The following is a 13,358-nucleotide window of genomic DNA, read 5'->3' as shown; positions in this document are numbered from 1 at the left end:
GGTTTTGACCCTTATTTTTCTTGCAGTAAGGTCCCTTAGATCAGGGAATTGTTAAATTATTTTTGGTATAGAGTATTTGTTGCTTTCAGTGTACTAGGCTAGATCTACCCCAACTGGATACATTCACCAACAGTCCTAAAAAGTCAGGAGAAAAATTCAGTGCCATCTGCCCTCAGATTAATCAAGAAAAACAGAAGCAAAAGGCACCATCATTATCCCCTAAATAAAATAATACTCCCCCTAATATTCCCAGAGAAAAGACCCCAAACCCTGCAAAGATGAATCCACATAGCATCTAGCAGCTGAATGATGGGGATTTTTGGAGGAGGTATACATTTTGTATTATGTATACTCATAAAAGAGAGAAGTACATTCAAATAAAAGCTTGCATGTATAAAATAAAATAAAAGCTGCAGAGTACTGGGTTCTGTGTGGCAGAAGAATTCGCTTTACATATGCAAAAAAGTGTTGATGACATGGGGTAGAGATGCAAGATGACATACGAAGACCAAGTAAACGAGTCTGCAGGAAGCCAGAGATGTGCTTGAACCACAATTCCAATCGTATCTCCCTTAAACACTTGTTTGTTGTCATTCATTCAGCTCAAGCAAAATTGTAAATAGAACATGTAAGAGTTTAATTTTTTTCTTTTGAGTTTAATACTGTTTGTATCCCCAGCAGCTGGCACTGAAAAATTCAGCCAAAAAGGAGAGCAGCTCAAGTGCTCATTTAAGTTAGTTTAGCATCCTAATCAAACTAGTTCAGGAATATCCTTAAACCTCCCTGTTTTCAAGTGACTAGAGAGTGCCACTTCCACCCTATTTTATTTTTTTTAATTATGTTATGAGTGTTGACTCTTGGGAAGTTTTGTCCAGAAGAGATCACAGAGTCTGACATGCTTAAGGAAATGATATAATTGTATGCACAGAATCTGCAGCAATACAATTTTTATTTTCAGAAGATATCCTCTGAGAATAAAGATTGCCATTCCACCTCAAAGATCATTTATTTGATGCATTTTCTTTGTTATGTAGCATTTATTTTCACTGATTCACCAACCAATGTTTACAGATGAAAGTCATTTATCTACAGTAGACATCAAGTAATACATAAAAATCCATGACAGTGCTGTCTAGTCAATACTGCTGGTTAAAGTCTGAGGCTACATGAGAAAACACAGATCAACATTGATTATAACTAACCCAATTCATATATTTAAGGCTGAAAATAACTCATCTTATGGAGATGGTAAATTTAACATTGTTCAGCTATACTATCCACACAACTTAAGGACAATTTTAATCCTAGCTTTTTTTTTTTTTTTTTTTTTGTGTGTGTGTGTGTGTTTTCTTTTGCTATGAGAGACAAGAAGCTACATCAGTTTTATCAAACTGATGTACAGACACACACAAGGCAAAGATTATTTTATTTTTACCTTTTTTTTCTTATTTCAAAAGGTGTGTGAACACATCAGGTGAAAATCAGTTATATTTGAGTCTTCACTATATTTGTACAATGAACCATATAATGGAATTTAAAAAGCAAGTATTTCCTTGTGATTCATTACATTGAAATAGCTACCTCTACATTCTTTCTACTTGCCATTAGAGAAAAATTTTATATTACTAATAGCAACGGCACTCTTATTAAAATCACGTATTCACCATTACTACCATTATAGCCTCATCTGACCTTTTGCCGCTCTTTGGTATATGGGTCATCTGGACGACTTGCTGGAGGATTCAATCTAACTCCCATCTTCCTCAGGAAATTTTTTGTGAACTGGTCACAATCAGTAATCTTATAGCTTTGGGCATAAAAGACTACTTCTGTGTTGATATTGAAATGATCTATAGTATAGTACTCATCTTCGTTAGGAGGTGGAAGTGGAATCCGGTGACGTCGAACAATAGTTCCTGTACAACAATTACAATACATTCACAGAGTGAACACCCTTTGCTCTGATGATTGTTTCACACACTTGATAATTTCCTGTGCTGGTATGACCAAAGCAGATGAAGCCATATGGGACAAGCAAAATTATCCTTCATTCAGCAAAGGAACTACGAGGTAGGACGATCCTATCTTAATAACTACACTACATCGCATTGATCGCTTTCTAGAACCTCAAGTTCTAGCACTCAAGTTAATACAGGAAGCTACCACCTTCTGAAACAAACATAAAAGCTACAGGAAAAAAAAATATTTGTTGGAACAAATGTAACAGGTCAGTACTTTCTCCAACAAGAACATCAAAACCTTTGCTTTCATTAAAAAAGAGATATTTTTCACTTTTACTGAAAAGCAGTCTCCAGTACTCATTAGCACAATTATTTTTCTTAAAAAAAAAAAAAAAAAAAAAAAAAAAAGGTTGTGCAAAACAAATGTGGCAAGAGCATATGGGACAGACAAGATTTGTCTGTACATCCTGCAGGGTGAGAAGAGTCATACATAATTAAGGGTAGAGAAAAAACTTGCCCTACTAAGAGACAAGGTCTGAACTATCAAGCTTGGAGACAGGGGCATTCAACCAAGCTTCCTTAAAAAGTGGAGAAAAAAAAAAAAGTAGAATAAAAAAGAGAGAGAGAGATTTTAACTTCATTAAAGTTAGCATACATTTAAGTTTTCTTCCTTAGAATATTTAAATGAAAGGAAGCACTGTTATTCTGTGCACATTGCATTTGTTTATATTCACCATATTAAAGGAGAAGGAAACTGCTATGTGTCTATGAGCTGAAAACTCACATCAATGAATTGGTTAATGCTTCAAAAGTACTCATTGCTGATAATGAAGGGACTGGAGCATCTTTCCTCTGAGGAAAGGCTGAGAGAGCTGGGACTGCTTACCCTGGAGCAGTGAACGCTCAGGGGGAATCTCAGCAACACCTATAAATACATGATGGGGGGAATGAAGAAGACAGTGCCAAGCTCTTCTCAGTGGTGCCTGGAGACAGGACAAGAAGCAGTATGCACAAATTAAAAGATGCGACATTTCATCCAAGCACAAAGAAATACTTTTTTATTGTGAGGGTGGACAAATACTGCAATAGGCTTCCCGAAGAGGTTGTGGAGTCTCCATCCTTGGACATATTGAAAACCAACTGGACATGGCTCTGGACAACCTGCTCTAGCTGACCCTGCTTTGAGCAGGGAGGTTGGACCAGATAATCTTAGAGGTCCCTTCCAACCTCAACCATTCTGTGATTCTGAGACACCACAAGTATTTCAAAAATAACCTGTAAGCTACAGCCTCAGTAGCTCAAACAAATACGTAACATGCACATTAAAGGAAAGCTATGCAGCAGCTGCACATATGACAAGCTATGATTTATTCTGCGCAAAGTTGAAGTTCACAAAGAACTGCAGACTGTCAAAGCTGGGGCTACTGTTATTTTCACTATGAGAGAATGAAGAGGACAACAGTGAAAGCTTTGCCACATCAATACATTAGTACAGTTGTGTGAAAATAACCCACAGAGAATAAAGAGATGGTCCAGTCTTCAAACTCAGCATCTTTGCTGTGCTTACGAACTTAGATGTCCCTGTAACAACAGCTTTATAATGCAGATACCCACTAGCCAAAACCCGGCAGAAACCACCAGCCCATACTACTATAATAATCCCTTGTCACTATAGGTTCCTAACAACTTTAAAATTACAGTAATTATAAAAGGTGCAACTTTAAAACAACTGCAGTAAACACACAAAAATTCCAAAACTAAAAATAGTTCCCGTACTAACCTACTACGACAATAATAGTTTATTAGACACAATTATCTGAAAGGTCTATCTCATTAGCTCTCATTACAGAACTGGATCTCTTTCCAGTGCCCTTCAGCTGTGCATCTGGTAGTGTTTCCCACTGAGTCCCTTTTGATGATTCTCCAGCGCTGCTTTTTTTGTTTTGGGGGTAAGTGGGAGTGGAGGGGGGATGAAGAGAGGCAGAGGAGGAGGGAGAAATATATCGCTGTGTATTTTTGTTTGGTGTTTGAGTGGCCTCATTTCTGAGTTAGCCCATGGAAATTCTTTATTGTTCACTTTATTTCCCTAGGGACTAATCTGTATGAAGTATTATCAGAGGTGTTTGTTACATTCTAACTCCTATAATGAGTAGACTCCTATAATATAACTCTTATCATTAGTCTAACTCCCTGTTTTTTTTTGTGAGTGTGGGGAAAAGGAGGGGGCAACAAAGCAAATTTACTTTATATCCCTGCTAAAATACTTATTTAAGAGCTGTTCAATATCTTGATGTTTCACATGTACCAAATCCAACATTCTTGTTACTGACCTTTGACTGTAAAATAAATGTGAGCTTCTATCTGCTTAAACATACATACATTTAAGATGCATCTTCATGGAAATATTAGTTAGAAAACATGGCAATTAGCACATTTTAACATGATGCAACACTACATAACACTACCATTAACAAAACCATGTATTTTGAAAATGTTACCTAATTTTGTCTAATCCTTGGGTTGCTCCCACAAAACTCAACAGATAACGTGGTGAATTGGAACAGCCCTCCACATTATTACAAACACTGTTGAATCATCCTTTTAATTACAATATAATAGTTAACAACTTCCTGATAGGAGGTGCTTTCTGAGGGTATATCCACCTCAGAAGTGGTAAATAAGCCTTCAGCTAGCTTTTCATGTCACTTTTAAAAGTACAATACATGTGCCCATTTTGTTCTGAGGGGATAAGAATTTCTTTCCTAATGTAAAATGTCTTGTACAGATAATATCAAGCCTAGCACTCCTTCATTTTTACTAGGTATCACTGTGCCTGATCTATACACGTGGATAAGGTATTTTATATTGTTGAACTTGAAATTTAATAAAATGTGATCAGCTCAGGTTAGGTCTCAGCATTTTTTAAGCTGTCCCTTCTTCTGGAAAATAATTACTTTTCTACTTATAGAACTGTGCTAGAAATCATCAGAGGAGGATCTGTGCACCTGCAACAATCCTACTGCTGAGAAGGGTTGGATATTCTTGATGTTTCATTTGTCTGCTGTCAGTTTCTTGAGCAGGCTATCCTACTGCACCAGTATTTTACCAGGATTTTAAATATTCGCATCTGGTAAGGGCAAAGCTTTTCTATGCTGTGTTCTTGTAAAGGGAGTTAGTATATTGCTTCTCTCTGACAAGGGCAGTACCATCAAGTTTCCACGTCACAATTGTTATCTTCTCTTTTCTCAGGGTTTCTGATTATCTGGCAACTACTGTAGCAGCTTAAGGAGACCTTAATAGAAACAAAGGACTTCTGACTGTGGGGTAGCTCGTGCAGCTGGGCACCAAATGGTTTGGCTTCTGCTGCTACACTGCTCTGCGGAAGAAATAAAGCAGTATCAAGAATTTCCTCAGCACAGTTTACTGACTCCCTCTGCACTACTTAGGAGTGCATCAGAGAGGAGAGGAATGGGTAACACCTGGATTTTGCGCACTCTCTGCTTGCACAGAAAGGAGAAGCAGCCACCACCATTCCTGCAACACAAAGAGTGCACCCCAAGAAACAAGGGGGCTTCTTAATTCACTTACCCGCCTCAGAACGTAGCAAGGTCAAGCTTTGGCCACCCTCAAATATGGCAAAATCAGAATTATTTCAAGGTCTCAGGGGAGGTCTCAAACTCTTAGATAATCAGTTATATTGGAGAAGCTGACTGCAACTTCGCTTTCCTGATTGTGCTTTCCTCTTCAGCCAGCCAGCCTTGGGAGCCTCGCCAGCAGGCAGCCCCACTCTCTTTTTCAGCTGGCTGACCTTGGGGAAACCAGCCAGCTGCTCCGCTGTGCTCCAGCTCTCAAGGCCTGGGTTGCACTGGAAGCTTCAGTTCACCCCATGGGACAAAAATGACCTTTTGATAAGACAGTATCAGCCAGCTACAGTTCTTTTAACTGGGAGTTAGAGCTACAAACCGCTTGCACCGCCCTATCTAGCCTGGCTCTCTATGGGGAGAATTTCTTTTTATACTGGGAGAATAATTATCATCCTGGCTCTGGAAAAACATTGTGCAGTTTGTTATGTGGTCGAGTTTACTGTCCTTCCCTCACTCTGTACTCCCTTATCTTTACTTAGTTCTCATGCACTGTGACTGTCCTGGTATTTTTTGCTTTGATTCTGGTTTCTCAAGTTCACGTTGGCCTCTGCATTCCTTTGTGTTTTGCATTTTGAAATTTCTATAGTTTTCTTCTACTGCTTCTAATAATTTCCACAATATTTGTCAAACTATAGCAAGGCAGTTTCCAAAACTAAGTGTACTTTAAATTTTGGTTATTTAGTAGCAACCTTAACTGTCCGAAACTGTGTCCAAGTGCAGCAGCCAATTCCATAAAGCATTTTTCTTTTTTAAAGTCACTGAAATATGTTTCCCACACATCATTTACTTTGTCACTCTGAGATTTTGATCCCTGGTAAAAGTACATTTTCTGGCTTTTTTTTTAAAATCCAATTTTTTTCAGCTTTGTAAAATCCTAATTGAATTTAGAAATGCTAACTTCTTTGCCAGGAGTTTCTTCACCAAATCTTCCTGCAGTCTGTAAGCCTCTCCAAGTTTTCCCTGCAAAGCAACAAGTACTACCCACAGGGGAGATTACAGTAGGAAACTACTATATTTCCCTAATCCAACCATGCCCACGGAGACCCATACAGACCATCAAGCTCTCACGTGTGGGATAAAGCACAAGAGCTGGTAAACCAATGGCCTCAAGGCATTAAGCAGCCAAGTGAAGACCTACCTTTGATCTATCCCACCATCTGCCTTTGATCTACCCCACCACTGCTGTATCTGCTCTTCAAGATGACTCCTGAGAACAGCTGTCTCTTTTACAGCTTTTCCACCTGGGTATACGTCCAAGTCAGGGTCCCCACCACCTTCTGCAGATTAATTCCAAAACTTCAGCACTTTTTCCATCACTGTTTTTCGCTTTTCCTCCTTTATGCAACCCCTTTCCTGCCATTGCAACTCTCCAACTGTCCACACAGACCGAGCCTGTCCTGCTCTTGAAATTCCCACACGTTTTTCATCATCCACATCCCCACATCTGTGCTCTTTTGTTCAGCACAGTTTGCACTTTCTTCAGCAAGCCAAGTTCTGCTACAGTTGAACTCTCCTCTACAAAACTCGGGCATTTTAATTAACTGAAATGTTTGATTTCAGCAGAGGTGCAGAGAACAGCACTATGGTTAAGACCCTGAACTTCAGTTCAGTTCAGTTCCTCTTCCTGTTACAACCTTTTTTTTTTTTTTTTTTTTATATGATCATGGGCAAGACTCATTCCTTTGTGATTCAGCCTAACAGCCTCACAATGCAGACAGTTGGGCTTCTGTTCCTTTCAGGCTTAAAATATTCCTAGTCAGGGCAGGGAATTTGAATAATATAAGAGATAGAAGAGGCAATGGGACAATTTTTAATCAAAAACTGAGTTAAACTAGCAGTTAAGGGTTTAAGCATTTTCTATATGTATATATATACACATATAAAGCACTTTATACATTAAGCATTATATATATATATGCTTATACAAATATGCACTTTAAGTCTGCTTTTATATATATTCAAGAGCAATTATTTATCACCCTTAAGATAACAATTTTGTGGCTGTTCTTCAGTTATGGAGCATAAAGTCACTACCCAAGTGCATACGATTAAAGAATTTGCTGACAGGCATCACATCTTTTTTTCTCCCCTACATCACATTTATCTCCAGCGTAAGAAGAATATTTATGTGGATGCTTATGACAAAGCATAGACCCAAGATCTTCTCATTGGCTGTGAAGCTTAAACACATGCCGAACAGTTTTGGGGCCTTTCAATCAACAGTATCTCTTCCTTCCTAAATACATTCAATACACTGAGCTTCCTTAACAGCCCAGCTACAAGCATCAAATAAATTAAGTGCTCTTTTAAGATCCCAGAATATTTCTTTTTAATCCATCCAATTCAAGTTGTCCCCACACTCATTTATCCCACAAAAAGTGCTCATACAAAGCTGTAGAGGCCTTCAAAACATCCATGCATGGAACACAGAAAATTCCTGTTTCTCTCTAATACAATCCAGTTCCTTTTAGATCCAGTACCAAAGATGACTTCAACAGCCATTAACACAAGACACAACCAAGGAAATAGGGGGAAATTGTAGCCTTCCTGTCACCACAGGAACATGACTAGACTGCCAGGAACATCAAGCCGAAGAAGCAGCCTGCACAACCCATACTGCAATGACAATGACTCATTCCCGTAGCCAGTTTCAAAGCAATCAGCTTTGAATTTGCTTTCCTGCTTTAATGAACCTGGCTTCCACCTTCCCTCTCAAAGACGTCACCTCTGCCTCTTAGGTTAACTGTGCTTCCTTTGCTGATGATCATTTGCTCTAAGCCACATAATCCAGAAACAGACACTCCCACGACACAAATCAAGGAAAACCTACACCTGAGGATGCCTCCAGCCTCACACAGATGGCTGCAGCGGGGGGGTAAGTGTCTTGTAAATTCCCAGGTGAAGAGATCCAATGTGCTTTTCTTTGGGTCGTGAAAAAGCACTCGCCCAGGTAGGGGTAAGAGTAGGAGACAAGGTTCCTCTGAATTCACAGTCAGTTCCTACTGAACAGCCAGCAAGATTTCTGGCAAGAAGAACTAATCAACAGAGGAAAAGCCAGGTTTGAAGTACTAGTTTAAGAAGATAAGATTCCCAGGCAATTTTATCCCAGATGTACCTGTGATGATGAGCATAACACTTGCAAATATTGTCCTATACTGTAGATAGGTATATTTATTGATCATAGCTGATCACCTTGGAAAAGAGTATGGCAGTTGAAAGGTTAATTTTTTTTTAATTGCTTTGCAACGATCCACCAGAATGTACAAAATATCTTTTGGGATTGGGAGGCGCAGTCATCCCAAGATACTCATCCCAAAGACATCCTGCTTATCTGGACTACATCCCTTGCAAAACTTTTTAATTCTGGCAGTGACCCATAAACACCAAGAAGCAGCAGCTGTGCTCCTCTTCTGCAACAGGATGTTGACCGCCAGCTCACATTTTCTTAATGTAAACCAACTTCATTAATACTCCAGTAAATCAGCTTACTAAACCCTTTTCCAAAAGTCCTCAGGCTGGCTCAAGTGCAGTGATACGACTCTGAAGCAAGGCAGAGTCTTAACTTAGAGGTGTCAAGGAAAAATTACTGAGCCAAGGGCGTTTTAATCATAACCAACAGCCAGAGGCACAAAAGGTGCTCTCTTTCAGTAAATGCCGAGAAACCTGCAGCATCTAATGAACAATTACAAAGATACAGCTAGAGAACTTACTATCAGTGCCAGGATGGGAGGATCCAGGCTCAGGAATGGAAATCTAGAACAAAAATCACTTTTGCAGAAGTGACACTACATCAACAAAAGACCAACTATCATTTGACTTCTAACTGCTGCATTAGAGAAAAAAATGTATGCGTGTGTAGGAGGGGATTCTGCCTTATAAAACCAACTTCTTCAAAATCTAAGGCAATAAAAAAAGTTCACATTGTGATCCGTAACAAGAAAAGATAATTATAGCCATTCATGTTACTGCCCATTTTAAGTATAAGAACTCACGTTATGTATCCTTAAAAGGGATCGAGACTGTGCTGAAGATATAAAGGGGAAAAAAAAAAGGGTGATATTAAAAATACATACCTTGCATTATGCCACTATTTTTCACTTGGGGTTCAATCACTTGAATTGTATCATCTTCAAGGTAGAAGTATATTTTACAGTGTCTTATTCTATATAACTCTTGATTTTTGTCAGGCACTTCTTCTTCTACATAGGCATCAAAAGACAATACCTATTAAAAACAATAAATACATATAAAGCAGGAAAATTTTCAATGCTTTTGCAAAATGCATCAATAAAATAAACTTGTATAGATTATAAGCTAACTAAATGTATGGATTTTGGGAGGTAGATTTATTTCTCAGAAATGTAAGAATGGAAATCGACATTAAATCACATAAATATAAAATTCTTTGCTTGGCATTTTTATTATCATAACATCTAAGCAGAGATAAAACTCTACAGTAAAGAAATAAATCAAATATAAAACTATCAGCAGGCTGCTTGGAAAATCTTCTGAACAAAGCACTTTCGATAGTACAATGAGCTACCTAGGTCATGAAGAAAATGTTAGACTTCTATTCAATGAATTGCTGGAAAATAAAGCACATCTGACAGTAACGGCTTTACCATTGAGGTAAGTGGAAAGAAGAGTTCTTTTTAAGCAGATCCTGCAAGCTGTCTAATAAACGGTATGGAAGACTATGAGAAAGAAATGATATTTTTTCAGGAGTCACTTAGAGCTGTGCAATACTGGCATTTCAAAATTTACCTGGTTCTGCAATTCAGCCTTCATGGTCTCTAGCAATGACAATAATGCAAGAAAAAAACCTCCATAGATGAGGTGCTCAGTGGTTTATTTGAGTGGCCTTAATATCTGCAGAGCCTAGATCAAACTGCGCAAACCATTACACAAGTTTTGTACTTCTTGGTATCATTTATGGTCTTCAATCACCAAGACCAAGCTTAAGGGAAGGTGTAAGAAGTATATTTTTATTTGTGCATTATCTACCAAGATGCTTGCTGTGGTAAGGATACACGACACGGTATTAATAAAAACTAGGTTTCCACCAGCAGCACCCCCATCAGAACATTTGGGTCAAGTCAGTGCTAATTCATGCTTCATTTTTGTAATGATTAATAAATTCAACAACCTTTATTCTTGATTCATTAGACAAAACGAAGCATTTGAAAAAAAGACAATTTAGCTGCTCCCTGTTTCAATGAGCATCTGGCAGACCTGGGCTTGAAAACACTAGAAACCTAGTGAGCCATCCAAGATCCCTACATGACACAGAAAAGATCAGTCTGTATTTCTTTAGCACATGTTTTTGAGAATCTCAAAGCACTTCCATAAACACTGATGGTAGACATTTCAGAATGCCCAAATAGAGAAATACAACCTCTTTTTCTAGGGAGACAGAGCTAGTGACTTGCTCAAGAGCACACAAGAACAGCAGCCACCCTGTGTTCCAGCCAGACCTCTCAATGGGGCACCCTCCCTGTACACCATTAGGGAAATAAAATGTAAATTAAAATCAAATCACATAACCCTTAATTTTTACATCTGATTGATTGTGATCATACAAAAGAACCTAGACACTACCGATTATTGTTTGTATAAGTAGTAAAACATGCATGTTTCTGAACAACCTACAGACAAAATGGTTTAAAATAAATAAAATTCATTCTGGCCACATGTAATTTTTAACTGTGGATTTCACCATTTCATGTATCAAAGATGAAAATTTTGGAAAAATCAATGAATGTCAAATCAAAAAACTGACATACAACGAAGGCAACGCAAACAACTCCATCATCCTTTAACATCTCTTCTTCCTTCTGCTTGTCTAAACATAAGTGTATAATGCCATCGGTGGTGACCAAGCTGATACCCTGGTGCCCAGCTGATACCCTAGAAGGACCAGGAGGCCTGGGTAAATCTCTTGAATACTCCAGGGGACTTAGAAGTTATGAAATATGTCTGGTGGAACCACTGTATCCTAGTCAGAGCAACCTGGGGCTCAACTAACAATGAAGCTGAATTTCACCCCTTGCCCAGCTGCTGCTAAGCCATGCAACCACAGGACACATGTACGCTCTTCTCCCCATTCTGACAGTCCCAGTACAAACGTTTGACAAACATTGTCCAACTATTTGATTATTAATTCTTTTTAGTTCTGCTACTGGTCTTTCCTGTCTCATGACACCAGCCAGGTGAAAGGGTCTGTTTGCACACCTCTCCCAACACAGTCAGGTCCTAATTACACAATATTTATTCCTTTCACTGACCGTATACTTGTGTCATGGTTTACTTCATTGGATGAGTCTGTACAAACTATTTTGCACTTAAACTTTATTCTCTTTATACCCTTCATTATGAACATGCTAGTGTACAACTGAAATACATTCAGCAGCCAACTGCGATTTTGTAGATCGAAACAGATAATTCAGGAAGGGTGAAGGGGTAAAGGAGGGAGCATAAAAGATGACAACTTATTTTTCTTTTTAAAGCAGAGTTAATTTTAGAAATAGTCAAAGTTCAACACTTCCTAACTCATGTGTCATCTGTAGTATATTGCTGTGCACAAAGTGCCCACTTTTTAAAAAACTTGAAGTCGGGCATGAAAATAGAAAGTAACAAATATTGAATAAACTCTGTGGCATATTGTAAAGTTGGCACAAGGTTTCCCTAGCACCTGTGGTAGTCAAATTATAAACATCTTTTCAAGCCCAGGAGGCCTTGTGTGTGTACTTAATCACAGAAGAAATTAAATTTACACCTGCTTCCTATTAGGCATATGAAGTTGCAAAAACTATTTCGTAACCCACTTAATAAGAAGCATTACGCCTGTCCTTCCTCCAACAAACTGGCATTGCTGAAAGCTCGAAACCAAAGAAAAGTGGGTAAGAAAGCAGACTATATTTAAAAATATAAACATCTGTTCAAACTATGTTTCATGGGGTCCACTTTTCTGAGTCACAAACTGCAGCACTGGCAGGCATAGCTGCATTCAAGGCTCTTACCAGGGGAGGCTAAATTAGTTGGGTAGTACCCTTTAACTGTCTGCAATTAATACAAAGGCATGAGCCCTCCAGGAGCCAATTCCAAACCTGTGAACTCCTGCCCTGCATCGATTGCCCTGTGGAGGAAGGAATACAGCAACTAGACGAGGAGAGTAGGAAGGCCAGCTAGCTCATCTCACCGGCCAAGTTCAGTGCCTGATGTTCAGAGGCAGGTCCCCTCCTTCACGTCATAAACTTGGGTCCAAACCCTGCAAACCCTTACTGCGTATGTCCCCAGGAAGCCAGTGCGCACCTCCCCATTGAAAGAAGGGTGCAGATAAAGCATGTGCAGGACTGGCTGAGGCCTTAACACTTTGGCACATTACACAAATTTATATTTCAGCACATTGGTGAAAAATTGGTGAGCACTACTAGGCCCTTCAGAGAAAATGCTAACCAAAATCATGTGCATCTGTATCAAGTCTTACATTTTCTTGTAGTAGTTCTGGTCTGCCGAGGAGGCAAATGCATAACTGTACTGAAATTACCTGCGTAACTTTCATTTTAAAACAAAAATTATGATTAGTCATTCTTCACAATATTTAAATACCTTAATCATTTTGTCATACAACATTTCTGCAACCTGCTGAATGATTTCTTTTTCTGTATCTTTTTCCTTCTCTGATTGTAGGCTTTTTGCTTTAGAAATAAACCATCACCAAGTAGCATTTAATGTAAATTTAAAAATGGAAAGT

At 38.7% G+C, this 13,358-nt stretch overlaps 1 protein-coding gene across 2 annotated transcripts in view; it reads right to left on the bottom strand.

The window, feature by feature from the left end:
* EFHC2 (EF-hand domain containing 2) overlaps nt 1–13,358 on the bottom strand; it is a 58,012-nt gene that overhangs the window by 36,744 nt on the left and 7,910 nt on the right. For both annotated transcript variants that reach the window (XM_035542330.2, XM_035542331.2), the window contains exons 3-4: nt 9,679–9,829; nt 1,693–1,916 (exon numbers count right to left, since the gene is read on the bottom strand). In XM_035542330.2, coding sequence (XP_035398223.1) covers nt 1,693–1,916; nt 9,679–9,829 — 375 coding nt within the window. The remainder of the gene's footprint in view (nt 1–1,692; nt 1,917–9,678; nt 9,830–13,358) is intronic.

Source organism: Cygnus atratus, chromosome 1, assembly GCF_013377495.2.
Source record: "Cygnus atratus isolate AKBS03 ecotype Queensland, Australia chromosome 1, CAtr_DNAZoo_HiC_assembly, whole genome shotgun sequence".
NCBI classification, from domain to species: Eukaryota; Metazoa; Chordata; class Aves; order Anseriformes; family Anatidae; genus Cygnus; species Cygnus atratus.
Note: the sequence above shows the minus strand (reverse complement) of the source record. Positions and strands in the feature narration are given on the sequence as shown.